Raw genomic sequence first — 12,810 nt, 5'->3', positions numbered from 1 at the left:
CCAAAATCCAAAAACAAAAACAAAAAAAAAACCAAAACCAAACCTAAACAAAAAGTAACAAAGAAAAAGAAACAAAGGTGGGGAGTGGTGAGTAAGATAAAACTCGTTAATTCTGGTTATACATACTTTGATTTGAAGTAGTGATACTGGGCCCAGTCAGGTATGGGGGCTTATGCAGGTAACCCTAGGACTGCAGAGGCAGGAGGATTAAGAGTTCAAGACTAGACTCTGTCCCAAAAGTAAACAAAAAAGCAAAAAGAATACCATGCTCCAAAAGCTTGAAAACTTTTGTGTCAAGCAATGACTACAGATAATGAAGCCAATGACAATTAAGTAGATGGTAATTTGGGCTTCAAGCCCCACGTTTACCAGATCTCGGAGCTGCGTGCCGCTCATCCTGCCACGTTGCCGTCTGTGCTACAGCTACCTCCTAAGTCTCCCCCGCACATTCTCCCTCAAGTCTCATGTGAAAAGTGCACTAGTGCCAGCTAAAAGGCAGTGGCTGCAGCCTTCCACATGCCTTCATAAACAGCCAGTGGAAGGCTTCCAGTGAACAAGGAAAGAGTTAGTAAAAGGAAGAGGCTACTCATTGCTGTCTTAAAGCAGTGTCCCTGATTCAGGTTGGCACTATGCAATGAAAGACCTAAGGAAAGATGTCCTTGAAAGTAAAGGCAGTGGCAGGCTGGAGTCTAAGAGCTGTGAGCTCGGTGCTCCTCTGTTCTCCCGTCTCAACCTTTGTCCTGGAACAGGAATCTTGAAGCAACAGGAAGATCACAAATTACCTCAGTTAGCTAAATAACTCTTTTTAAAAGCTTTATTTTATATTTACATGTGAGTACACTGTTGTTGTCAGACACACCAGAAGAGAGCATCAGATCCCATTATAGATGGTTGTGAGCTATCATGTGGGTACTGGGAGGACCTCTGAAAGAGCAGTCAGTGTTCTTAACCTCTGAGCTATCTCTCAAGCCCTAAATAACATGTTTTCAGGGCCAAGTCTTTGTTGAGCCCTTAACAAAAGATCAAATTTAGTAGTATTTTCTCTAGTGAATAAATACTCATGGGCTAAGCAGAGTGGCACACACCTTTAACCGAGGCACTGCAGAGGCAGGTGGATTTCTGTGTGTTGTAGACATCCTGGTGTACATAGCAAGTTCCAGGACAGCCAAGGCTACATAGTAAGACCCTGCCTCACAAAGTAAAACAAAGCATAAAAAAAGATTCTTCTTGGCGCATGCCTTTAATCCTAGCACTTGGGAGGCAGAGGCAGGCGGATTTCTGAGTTTGAGGCCAGCCTGGTCTATAGAGTGAGTTCCAGGATAGCCAGGGCTACACAGAGAAACCCTGTCTCAAAAAAAAAAAAAAAAAAAAACCCCAGCAAACAAAACAAAAACAAACAAACAAACAAAAAAGATTCTTCTGGGCCAGAAAGATCTTCAGCAGGTGACGGTGCTTGTTACCAAGGCTGATGACCTGAATTTGACCCCTGGGACTCCCGTGGTGGCTTGAGAGACCCAATTCCCACTAGTTGTTCTCTGATCTCTATAGGCATTCTGTGACATGCACATGCACACAAAGACACACATCCACACATACTAAACACCCATGCAAACATGTGCATGCAATACTTACCTATGCCAACATAAAAATTACATGTGTCCCTTCTGCAGAGATTGGTGTTTTTATTGGCCTTTGAAGCCCAGGACTTTAGATTTTGAGGTATTTGGAGCCATTGGTTTTCTTTCTCTTATTATAAGCTGTATTCATTCTGTAGGTACATTCTAGTGCTGTGTACTGACAAGCATGTGCACATACAGACTCAGTGTTCACTGTTCTTTCTGGTTTCCGGTTCTCAGACAGTGGATCAGTTCCTGAGCAGCACAACAGTGAGGAATCAGCCCCAAACAGGCCTTGGATGGGCAGAACTGTAGTGTTGCCTTTTCTGTTTCTACAGAGAACATTGCTTGGGTTCTGGGAGAAAACAGCTCAGACGATGTCTCAAATCCAAGAGGCCTATGCTGGCTTTCATCCGTACGACTTCATGACTCTCAAGGTATGTCATATTTATATTTACATGTGAGTAAACCTCCTGCTTAGATGAATCACCTCAGTTAGGTGATAACATTAAAACTGTCTTTTGCTGGGCTTAGTTTCAAACTCATGAAACACTGGGAAACATACTCCCGACTCCTAAGGATCTGTCCTGCCTAGGTCCCAGTAACTGCCAGGAACACTAAAATACACAAGCCTCTTGAGGGCTGAGGTAAGTCTGACAGGCAAGTGGGAAGGTGCGGGCTGGAGGCAGTGACTCAGAATGTAAGAGCTGAGCTTGTGCAGAGGACCCAAGGTTGGTTCCCAACTCACAGCTCCCATAACTCCAGCTCTAGGGCCTGACAGCACACTCTTCTGGGCTCTGTGGGCACTGCACACACAATTAAAAATAAATCCTTAAAAAAAAGATTTCTAGAAAGTGAAGTTTAGTAATAAAAAACTTAAAGTACACAGATGTGGTTCATGATGCCCAGGTCCCACAGCATGGCCCTGACATGGTGCCACCGCAGCTGCAGAGATAAATTTAAGAGGTCCTTGTTCTATAGCATGTCCATATGAATAGGGCGCTCACTCACTGTGCTCACTGTGATTACAGTCTCTCCATGTTTGTCCAGCACCCAGTCACATTTTTGCACTCGGCTTTTTCAACACGGTCACACTGTGACAGCCATCTCCGCAGTTCTGATGGGCTAGCTTTAAGAGCCTTTTAACTTACCATTCTTACCTCTGCTGCATTTTAAAAGTCATCTTTTAAAAAAATATTGAAGGAGGAGGTGTGTGGCATGCACTCTTGCCCCAGGTGCCTGCAGAGGTCAGAGGTGTCTGATCTCTCTAGGGGTGGAGTTACAGGTGGCTGTGAGCTGCCTCATATGGGTACTGGCAATTGCACTTGGCTTCCCTGGAGAACAGGGAACATACTCTTTTTTTTTTTTTTTTTTGGTTTTGGTTTTGGTTTTTTGAGACAGGGTTTCTCTGTATAGCCACCACCGCCCAGCCAGAACATATTATTAGTTGCTGTGTTATCTCTCCAGTCTCCTTTTAAGTCTTTTCCTTTTTGAGACAGGGTCTCATTGTGGCCCTGCATGGTCTGGAACACTGTGCAGACCAGGCTGGCCTTGAACTCACAAAGTGTTCAGAAAAGGATTAAAGGCCTAATCCTGCCCATCTTGCCCATCTTTTAAGTCATTTTGTGAGATAACATCTTTCAGCCCCAAAGCTGCCCTTGATTAAAGTTGTTTTCTTTTTCTATAAGAAATGTTTCAATAAATAGTGTATATGTATTAGGCAAATTCTGTGCCTAATTTCTACTAAGAATCTAGACAGAACATCTTTAGCATTTTGGTGCAGGCAGGGAATGCGGCATTGTTTTCTTTGGACCTATCACAAGTGGCTGACCTTTCTCTAAGGCATGTCACAGTCTATGTGTGGTTCCACAGGTGGCCAGGATGAGGAACTGTGTCCATGGGGCTCAGTGCAAAGGACACCTTCCCTCCCACATTCCCACAGCTCTCGTTCTCGACTCAGAACTCGTTCTATTTTATAGCGTCTGAAATTTTTATTCTCCTTTTGATTGTAAAAAGAAATATTTTTTTAAATTTACTTAACTTTAAATTTTGTATCCTTAGAGACTCCAAGACACTCCAGGCAATCTCACTGCAGACTACAAAGAAGAACAAGCAGAGGGCAGCTGTCTTACTACAAATCTCAATAAGTAAGTAGGCAAAAGCTACCTCTGGTACTATGGAAATCCTGAATGCTATCCCATAACACACATGGAAATAGTCATTGGCTCTCTCCTCTCCAGCTCAGTGAATGTTTATTCTATGTCATTTTCCCAAACAACACAAACATCTATCCCTGCTATTTACTTGGTAGGCAAAGGAGATGCCAAAAGTACCAGTCAGCTGTGGCAATGATCCAGATTCTGTCTTGGGGAAGGATGTGCATTATGTAAGGAACTGAGTTTTGTAGGGATGCCTTGAAGGGAGAGCAGGAGGACAGGGGGGCAGGGGAGCAGGGGGGCAGGAGAGCAGGGGGACGGGGCAGGAGGACAGGGGGCAGGAGGGCAGGGGGGCAGGGAGGAAGGAGGGCGGGGGGGGGGGCAGGAGAGCAGGCAAGTCCAGGTGCAGTGACTGTTAGAAATCAATCTTGGAATGACGCAGCTGAGACTGGGCCCCGCCCGTACAGGCCTGCTCCCTGTCTCTGCTTTTCTGCTGCTTCACTCCTGTCTTCCAAACTGTAAGACAGCAACAACTCTGACTGCCCAGTAGGAACAGACTCTTGAGTAGATGGTGATCCCAAGCATATTCTCTATGGGAAATCCAAACTAAATGTTTGTATGTATGAAATTTTATGCATAGATTAAACTTATTTTAGTTTTTTTTTCCAAAAATCTTTTTATTTACTTATTTTATGTATATGAGTACACCATTGCTCTCTTCAGACACACCAGAAGAGGGCACTGGATCATTTTACAGATGGTTGTGAGCCATCATGTGGTTGCTGGGAATTGAACTCATGACCTCTGGAAGAGCAGTTGTTGCTCTTAACCACAGAGCCATCTCTCCAGCCCAATCTTATTTTAGTTTTATGTTGATATCAAAATCATAAATGAAATTAAGGTGTTTAAAAATATCATATATGGGGAGGGGAGCTAGAGAGATGGAGAACACTGACTGCTCTTCCAGAGGTCCTGAGTTCAATTCCCAGCAACCACATGGTGGCTCACAACCATCTGTAATGGGATCTGATGCCCTCTTCTGGTGTGTCTGAAGACAGTGACAGTGCACTCATAAAATAAATAAGTTTTAAGAACATTTTAAAAATCTTGCCAGGTGGTGGTGGCAAACACCTTTAATTCCAGCACTGGCCAGGCTGGCCTTGAACTCAGAAATCCGCCTGCCTCTGCCTCCCAAGTGCTGGGATTACAGGCGTGGACCACCACCGCCCGGCAGTTTTTAGACTTTAAAAAAGAATTTTGGTATATTTGGCTAAAAAAAAATGAGATAGATATCTTAGGCATGAATCTAAGACTAAACAAGAAATTAGTTTCTGTTTTCTTCTATATTTTTAACTGATTAGGATAATTTTAATAAAATTTTTAAAAAGCCCCAAAGTCTTTGAGCAATACTCTAAACCGTAGTCAAGGCCAGGAAGAGTATTAGTTACACAGCTGAGAGCAAAGACTCCAGACATTTCCATATACGTCTACACTGTGTCCCCTTTCTTTTAGAAGTCCTTGCTGAAAGGAAGACATAGGAACAGAAGAAAGGAACTGGTGTGAGTCTTGTGTGTCTTATGTTTGTGGCCTATGGAGATATTACTCTAAATAGTGTATATATACAAACAAGTCTTATTATGATAAAGAAGTTCTTATTTATGACAAAGCTCTGAATTTCAGATTTCCAAATTAGGAATATTCAACCTTGTATTTGGCCCAGTGCCTATACTCCTACACAGTCTCTGAGTTAGTGTTTACAGAAATAAGTAGTCAAAACCAAGAATAAGGTCCTGAGCGGTGGAGTTGCATGCCTTTAGTTCCAGCACTCAGAGGCAGAGGCAGGTATAGATCTCTTCTGAATTCAAGGCCAACCTGATCTACAGAGTGAATTCCAGAACAGCCAGCACAGAGAAACCCTGTCTTCAAAACAAAACAAAACCAACAACAATAAAAATAAAATAAAAATAATGGTTTTTATAGCTTGTGCAGATCTATAGAAATAATACTCTGTTATAGATTTATCTACCAGATAAGTATTTTGTGTACCTCCTGAATTAAAATTTTAATTATATGAAACTGGGGCTATGAACCTTGAATGTGCTTTCTGGTTTTTACTTTAGGGTAGCTTTGTCTGAAGAGGAAGAGAGATCTGAGAGAGAACCAGGTAAGATGGCAGATGCATTAAATTGAAATGGCCACATTTTTAATGTCAAAATGATTTATCTCAGTCATTCAGATGATTTAAATGTTGTAAAAGATTGACTTAAATTGCATTTAAAATGTCACTTTTTAATTCCACTTTGTACACCTCAGGTATGTTTCTCCTTAATAGGATCGAGGCTAAACCAAGTTTATTTTAAGGCACATATAATTGAGACTAAAAAAGTACCTTCTGTCACCAGTCACTAGCCCTTAATGGAAGAATTTAATCCATTATTACACTTATTGATTATTGCTAGTTGGGGTCTTGCTTTGGTTCATTCCTTCCACGTTTCGAGACAGGGTCTCTATGTATATCTGACTGGCCTGGGATTTTCTGTGTAGACCAGGCTAACCTCAAACTCATGGATCAGCTGTGTCTTCCTCCTGAATGCTAGGATTAAAAGTGTGAACCAACTCGACCTCCCTGGCTGATGCTGCTTTAATACCAACTTTATAGTTCTCCTCTTACATTTCTCCTCTGTGCTTGGGTGGTTTTTCTGCAGTGTGCTTACAGTCCTTCTTATTTCTGGTGTGTCAACTGCAGATGTCTGCTTTGTGGATTACCAAGACTCACCAAGAAAATCTACTTATGAGGTGGTTTTATTTTGTAATCATAACAATTTAACACTGGTCACAAAGAATGAAAATAAAACTTGAAATTACTAGTTTTGGAAAATCTCTAGAAGCTGATGGCTCAGCAGTTAAAGAGCAGTTCATTGCTTTTGCAGAGGATCTGGGTTTGGGTCCCAGCACCTACCATGGCAGCTCACAACTTGATGTAACTCCAACTCCAGGGACCAGACACACATACGGTGCACACTCACACACATACACGTATATATACATGTGTATACATGTATACACACATATGTATATATACATATATGAATGCCTTACATAAATTATATACATACGTGTGTATATATATAATTCACACATATATTATGTCATACTTTATTTTCATTCTTTGTGATCAATGTTGAGTTATGATTACAAAATACCATCTTATAAACAACTTTCTTATACATATATGTATTTATGTATATATAATATATAGTATAGGCAGCATATATACATATGCACATATATATATATAAATGTAGGCATAACATTCATACACATAGGTTAAAAAATTTTAAAACCCTCTACATTTGCAGGGTCTCTTGCAGTCTAAGCTGGCCTCAAACTGGCTCTACAACCAAAGATGACACTGAACCTAAGACCCTTCTTCCACTACCTCTAGAGAGCTGAGATTATAGACACGTGCTGTCATGCCTACCTCGTGTGGTACTGGGCACTGAACCCATGGTCTTTCTCATGCTCAGAAAGACATTACCAACTCAGCCACACCCAGGCCCATTGTGAATTTGTGATGTCTCATGTTATATATATATTTTTTGAGACAGGGTCTCTCTATATAGACCGGGTTGGCCTACAACTCACAGGCATCCACCAGCCTCTGCTTTCCAAGTGCTGGGATCAAAGGAACACACCTTTGTAGCCTTTGGGGATTTTGTTGATTTTGTTTTGTGTTGTTTATTCATTACAGGGCCTCACTATTACATAGCTCTGGCTATCCTGAAACTCATTCTGTAGATTGGCTGACATTGAACTCCTAGAGATCCGTCTGCCTCTGCCTCTCAGGTGCTGGGATTAACACTACATGCTACTACACCTGGTTTTAGCCTTCATTTTACTTTGTAAGAATTTACATTTATTAAAAAAAAAAAAAAACAGCCGGGCGGTGGTGGCGCATGCCTTTAATCCCAGCACTCGGGAGGCAGAGACAGGCGGATTTCTGAGTTCGAGGCCAGCCTGGTCTACAGAGTGAGTTCCAGGACAGCCAGGGCTACACAGAGAAACCCTGTCTCGGGGAAAAAAAAAAAAGAATTTACATTTATTTGTGTGAGGGGTCTCTATATGTAGGTTCGTGCATATAACAGTCCACATGTGGAGGCCACATGTGGAGGCCAGAGGACAATAGGTTCCCTCCTTCTACCATGTGTCCTTGGGATCAAATTCAGGTTGTCACTTTGGGCAGCAAGAGCCATGTCCTGCTGAGCTACCTTGCCGACTCACTTCACACCTTTCTGCATTGTCTTTTTGCCAACATAATTATTGTTATGTAGTTACTGTTGCTTTTACTTACCTTATTTAGGCTATTACTAAAGACGCAAATAGTTAATGTGTCATGTTTTCATTAGAGAATTCTAATATTACTCATGAGTTTTACTCCTTCTGGGTTATGTGTGTGCTGTTATGAGTTTTACTCCTTCTGGGTTATGTGTGTGTTGTTTTCTCCTCACTAGCATCTCTTCCCCCTCTCTCCCTCCCCCCCCCCAACTTCCTCTCCCCCCACCTCTCTCCTGAGACAGGGTTTCTCTTTGTAGCTCTGGCTGTCCTAGAACTCACTCCATAGACTAGGATGGCCTCAAAACTCAGAGATCCACCTGCCACTGCCTCCTGAGTGCTGGGATTAAAGGCGTGCACCATCATCCAGCCACAGCATCTCTTTCCATCTGAAGAATTTGTAGCATTTCTTGTAGGACAGGCCTGGTGAGAGAAATTGCCCCAGCTTTGTCTTTACTTGTTTTGTTTAATTTGTTTGTTTTTTAAGATTTTATTTATTATGAGTACATTGTAGCTGTCTTTAGACACACCACAAGAGGATATCAGATCCTATTACAGGTGGTTGTGAGCCACCATGTGGTTGCTAGGAATTGAACTCAGGACCTCTGGAAGAGCAGTCAGTGCTCTTAACCACTGAGCCATCTCTCCAACCCTCCCCCCTCCCCGTTTTGTTTTGTTTTGTTTTTAAGAAAGCTTTTCTGGGTGTAGTTTCTTGGCTACCAGTTTCCTTGGATACCATGACTACCTAATGCCACAGTCTCTTGACCTGTAAATGTTCTGTGGTATAGTCTACCCCAAGCAAAATTGGATGGCTTTATATACATTGCTTTAGTGCTGGAGAGCTTACTGTATATCTTATTCTTTTATGAGAGTGGCTGGCATCCCTTGAGTTTCCTGCACCTTATAGCCTCCTCTAGGTTTGGGAAGTCCTCAGTTACTTAAACTTCTCAAGACCCCCTTGTACTGTAATGACTAGATGATTACTCTTTAATACTGTTTCACATTTCTTGGTTTTTCCAGTTCTCATATTTTCTCCTCCAGTTGCCTGTCTTTGAGATGGTTTTCCTTCTTATCTATAGACTATATTTTCACACTGAAAGCCTTTGTTTGTGGCTGCCCTTCCAGAAAGCCGGCTTGTAATCTCTGAGCCTGTGGACATTTCCACTAGTTTAGCACTAGATGGCTCCCTACATCCAAGTTTGTTTCCGTTTTCCTGTAAGATTGGCCTCTCAACTCTATGATGCACCCCGTGATAGACATGGTGACTTACACCTGAAATTTCAGCACTTAAAAGGCAGAGACAGTAGGGTTGCCACCAGTTTGAGGCTGTCCTAAGCTCAGTATGAGATCTTGTCTCAATAAATACTTTAAAAAAAGGATTCTTTCCCCCCAGCTCATGTTTGTTCAATCTGTAGTTGATGATGTCAGTAAGGTGGGCCCTATACTGAGCTCTGTGATTCTCTGTCAAGTTCTGTGATTATTTCCCTGCTGTGACCCACATTATTTGTCTGGGTGGGAGGGACTGGTGACAGTTACTGGGCCATCTGGCTAAGGTCTAGAGCATCCTTTAGTGGTATGAGGGGTAGAGCCTGTGGGGCCCTGTCTGGAGGCTAATACTAGATTTCAAGCTAAGGCTTGGCCTTAATTTATTCCCTCCTACAGGGCAGGTGTCTTCCTCCCCCCTGTGTTGCTTGGAGTTGGGGGAGGGCTGAAGCAAGAAATGCCTTCCTGCCTTCTTCAGTGTATGATTTCTCTTCTAGCATCAGGCACTGCAGTTTCACCCTGGCTTCCTTGGCTCTTGGGAAGGTAGAGTATGAGAAAAGTTGCAAACCAGCGTCTAAAGGAAGGACTGCCCCTCATCCCATCCCTTCCATCTTCAGGTGCTCATGGTTACCGACTTGCTCTTGGTCTCCTAGTTCTCTTATCCTGATTTCTTTAGTTCTCCAATTACTGAGTAACTGAGAGTCTTAGTAGTAAATGTGACAGTTAGTCAGTTTCACACAGGGCTTCTAGCTTCGTGACTTCTTGCCAGTACAACAGTCTTGCCCCACAGCATTTGCTGAACACTGGATATTGTAAATGTGTCTTAGTAACTTTGGATGCTGACCCCACTTATTATTTGCTTGATTTTTAGATGGGAATTATTTTAATGGGGCTGTTCTTCATCATCCCCTTTCCTCACCTCAGGGTAGGATGCCTTACAGGTTCAGACACCCTGTGCTGGCAGCTTTGTCAGAGCTTTGAAATCTTTCTCTGACCACAGCCAGCTGGTCAGCTTCACTCATTTCCAGCTGATTTCAGTAATGCTATAGTACAATTTTTTTTTTTAAACAGATCTTGAGTTTATTTGTAAAAACAGCCTAGGACACTGGTTATCTACAAATAGTGTGTGGGTAGGTGTGTCACGGCAGTCCATCTGTCTTCATGTTGGCAAGAGCCTTTTCTATGGGGCCTTCATAGGGGCCTGGGCACCTTTGGGAGCCTAGGCTGGGGCTGAAGCCTGGGCCTTAGCTGGAGCTTTGGCCTCTGCCTTGGTTTGAACCTTGGGCTTTGGCTGGCAGAGCCTACGACCCTGGGCCATGTAGCTTCAAATCTGCTTCCCAAGCTTGGGGTGAGCGATGAAAGCCAGGTAGCTGAGTTTGCGGCTGGGGCCCTTTGACATCTTGGGCTTGATGGCCTGAGGCTTCACAAGGGCCTTGATGGCCTCTGCGAGTGCACTCACTGCCTTTGCATTGTTGGCCTGCATTTCTTTAGGCCTTCCTTGTTGTGCTTCTTGGCAAAGCGCATGTTCCTCAGGAACTTGGGGTCAACCCCCTTAAGAGACTCGTTTCTTTGTGATCGGGTTTCTTGATGCCATTTCTGTGCCATTTGCGGGACTGGTTGTGTGTTGTGGTTCTAGGACTTGGCCATGTCTGCACGGTAACCCGCGGCTTCCGCAGCACCTGGAACTGATGCTATAGTACAAATTGGGCTCTGTTGGAGGAATACTCTCCAAAGTCAGTAAGTTGTTCTGATCCCAACCAGCCCCCACACCCACCCCGTTCTCTCAGGCCAAAAGTAGCTGGCCATGATGAAGCCTATACATCCAGCAAAATTGGCTTTTCCTGCCATTCATACCACAGCCTTCATCTCTGAGAAACTTTCAGGCTTCAGTTCTCTGCGCTTGTCTGAGGATGGTGTTAGTTCCTCTGGAAAGGTTAGGAATTCTTTCTTCTGTGGTCTGCTGGTCCCCTCTTAAGGAAACTTGTGTTACAGACAGAGCTGGAGTAGCAAGGTAGGGGGCCAGGAGGGGAGCAGGGACAGTGGCATCAGTGGCACCCTTGCCTTAGAAACTGAGCCTTGGCTTGAAACTACCACTTTATCTACAGGGCCAAGGACCAGGTCAGTGATGAGAGGACAGAAGCACAGCTCTACGGTCACCTTCAGCAGTCTGAGGAGACAGACCCCTAAACATTTTAGGAGTCTCAATTTAGGAAAACCCCTGATTTATGGCTTCAGAAAAGAATTCTAGAACTAGCCAGTACGAAGCAGAATTGGAGTCTTATTTAGAATATTAAGACAGGAGCTGAAGAGATGGCTCAGTGTTTAAGAGCATTGGCTGCTCTTCCAGAGGACTCAGGTTTCATTCCCAGCAACCACATGGTGATTCCCAGTTTCAGGGAATCTGATTCCGTCTTCAAATCTCCATGGACACTAATCATGCTCATAGTACATGTGCATACATGTAGGCAAAATACTTATACACGTAAAATAATTAAAAAATAAGACAGGGATTTGGGTGGCTCAGTCACTATAATGTGCAAGCATGAGTACTTCAACACCCATGTAAAAAGGTGGATTTGAGAATTAGTGGAATGGCTGGCTCAGCTGGTGGGGGCCCTTGCCATCCAGTCTGCTGGACCTGATTCATTTCCTAAGAACCACATGGTGTAAGCAGGGAGTCTACTCCCTGAAATTGTCCTAAGATCTTCATGAGTAACACACAAACACACACACACACACCAGTAAACACTCGGTTAAAAAAAAAAAAAGCTAGCAAGCTGGCAAAGTGGTGCAAGCCACTTTAATCCCAGCACTTGGGAGGCAGGCAGATCTCTGTGAGTTCGGTCTACAGAGCAAGTTCTAGGATAGCCAGAGCTATGCAGAGAAATCTTGTCTCAAAAAGCAAAAACCAAAACAACAAAAACAAAAAAAATAAGAAGGAAAGAAAGAAACCTGTTTTGAACAAGCGAGATTATAGGGCAGCTGTGCCCTGGATAGGGTTATACTCTGTAAAGCCTGAAGCCACTAGTGCTGCACTGAGGTTTTCTGCTTCTTGCTGGTGTGGAGCTCCAACCAAATGCCAAGATGAGCAGCTCTCCGTCCTCATGTCTCCAGAATTCCTTTTCTGTCCTAGCCCACCTCAACTGGGTGGGCTCAGTGTTTACCCAATGAGCAGGGTCTGGCTGGACAATGGGAACTTCTGCTTGACTATAGTCACGGAATGTAGCCTTAGGTACAGGGACAGACTGTGTGATGATAGCCTCCTGACTCCTGGGATGGTAGCCCCCTCCCCCGCCCCAAATGAGACTGGGTGTTCCAGGCTAGAATGGTTATGAAGGAGAGGGCTGTTCTTAGTATGTACCTCAGTTCTTTCTGAATTCTGGAGCTTTTAAGTAAATGTTTTTTTGTTTGTTTTTTTGTTTGTTTGTTTTCATATCTTGAAT

The 12,810-nt window shown here is 43.4% G+C and overlaps 1 protein-coding gene across 2 annotated transcripts in view; it reads left to right on the top strand.

Moving 5' to 3' along the window:
* Positions 1-12,810, top strand: part of Ica1l (islet cell autoantigen 1 like) — a 34,519-nt gene that overhangs the window by 12,626 nt on the left and 9,083 nt on the right. For both annotated transcript variants that reach the window (XM_028765716.1, XM_028765715.1), the window contains exons 6-8: positions 1,955-2,053; positions 3,678-3,763; positions 5,893-5,936. In XM_028765716.1, coding sequence (XP_028621549.1) covers positions 1,955-2,053; positions 3,678-3,763; positions 5,893-5,936 — 229 coding nt within the window. The remainder of the gene's footprint in view (positions 1-1,954; positions 2,054-3,677; positions 3,764-5,892; positions 5,937-12,810) is intronic.

Source organism: Grammomys surdaster, unplaced genomic scaffold (assembly GCF_004785775.1).
Source record: "Grammomys surdaster isolate TR1022 unplaced genomic scaffold, NIH_TR_1.0 165, whole genome shotgun sequence".
Taxonomy (NCBI): domain Eukaryota; kingdom Metazoa; phylum Chordata; class Mammalia; order Rodentia; family Muridae; genus Grammomys; species Grammomys surdaster.
Note: the sequence above shows the minus strand (reverse complement) of the source record. Positions and strands in the feature narration are given on the sequence as shown.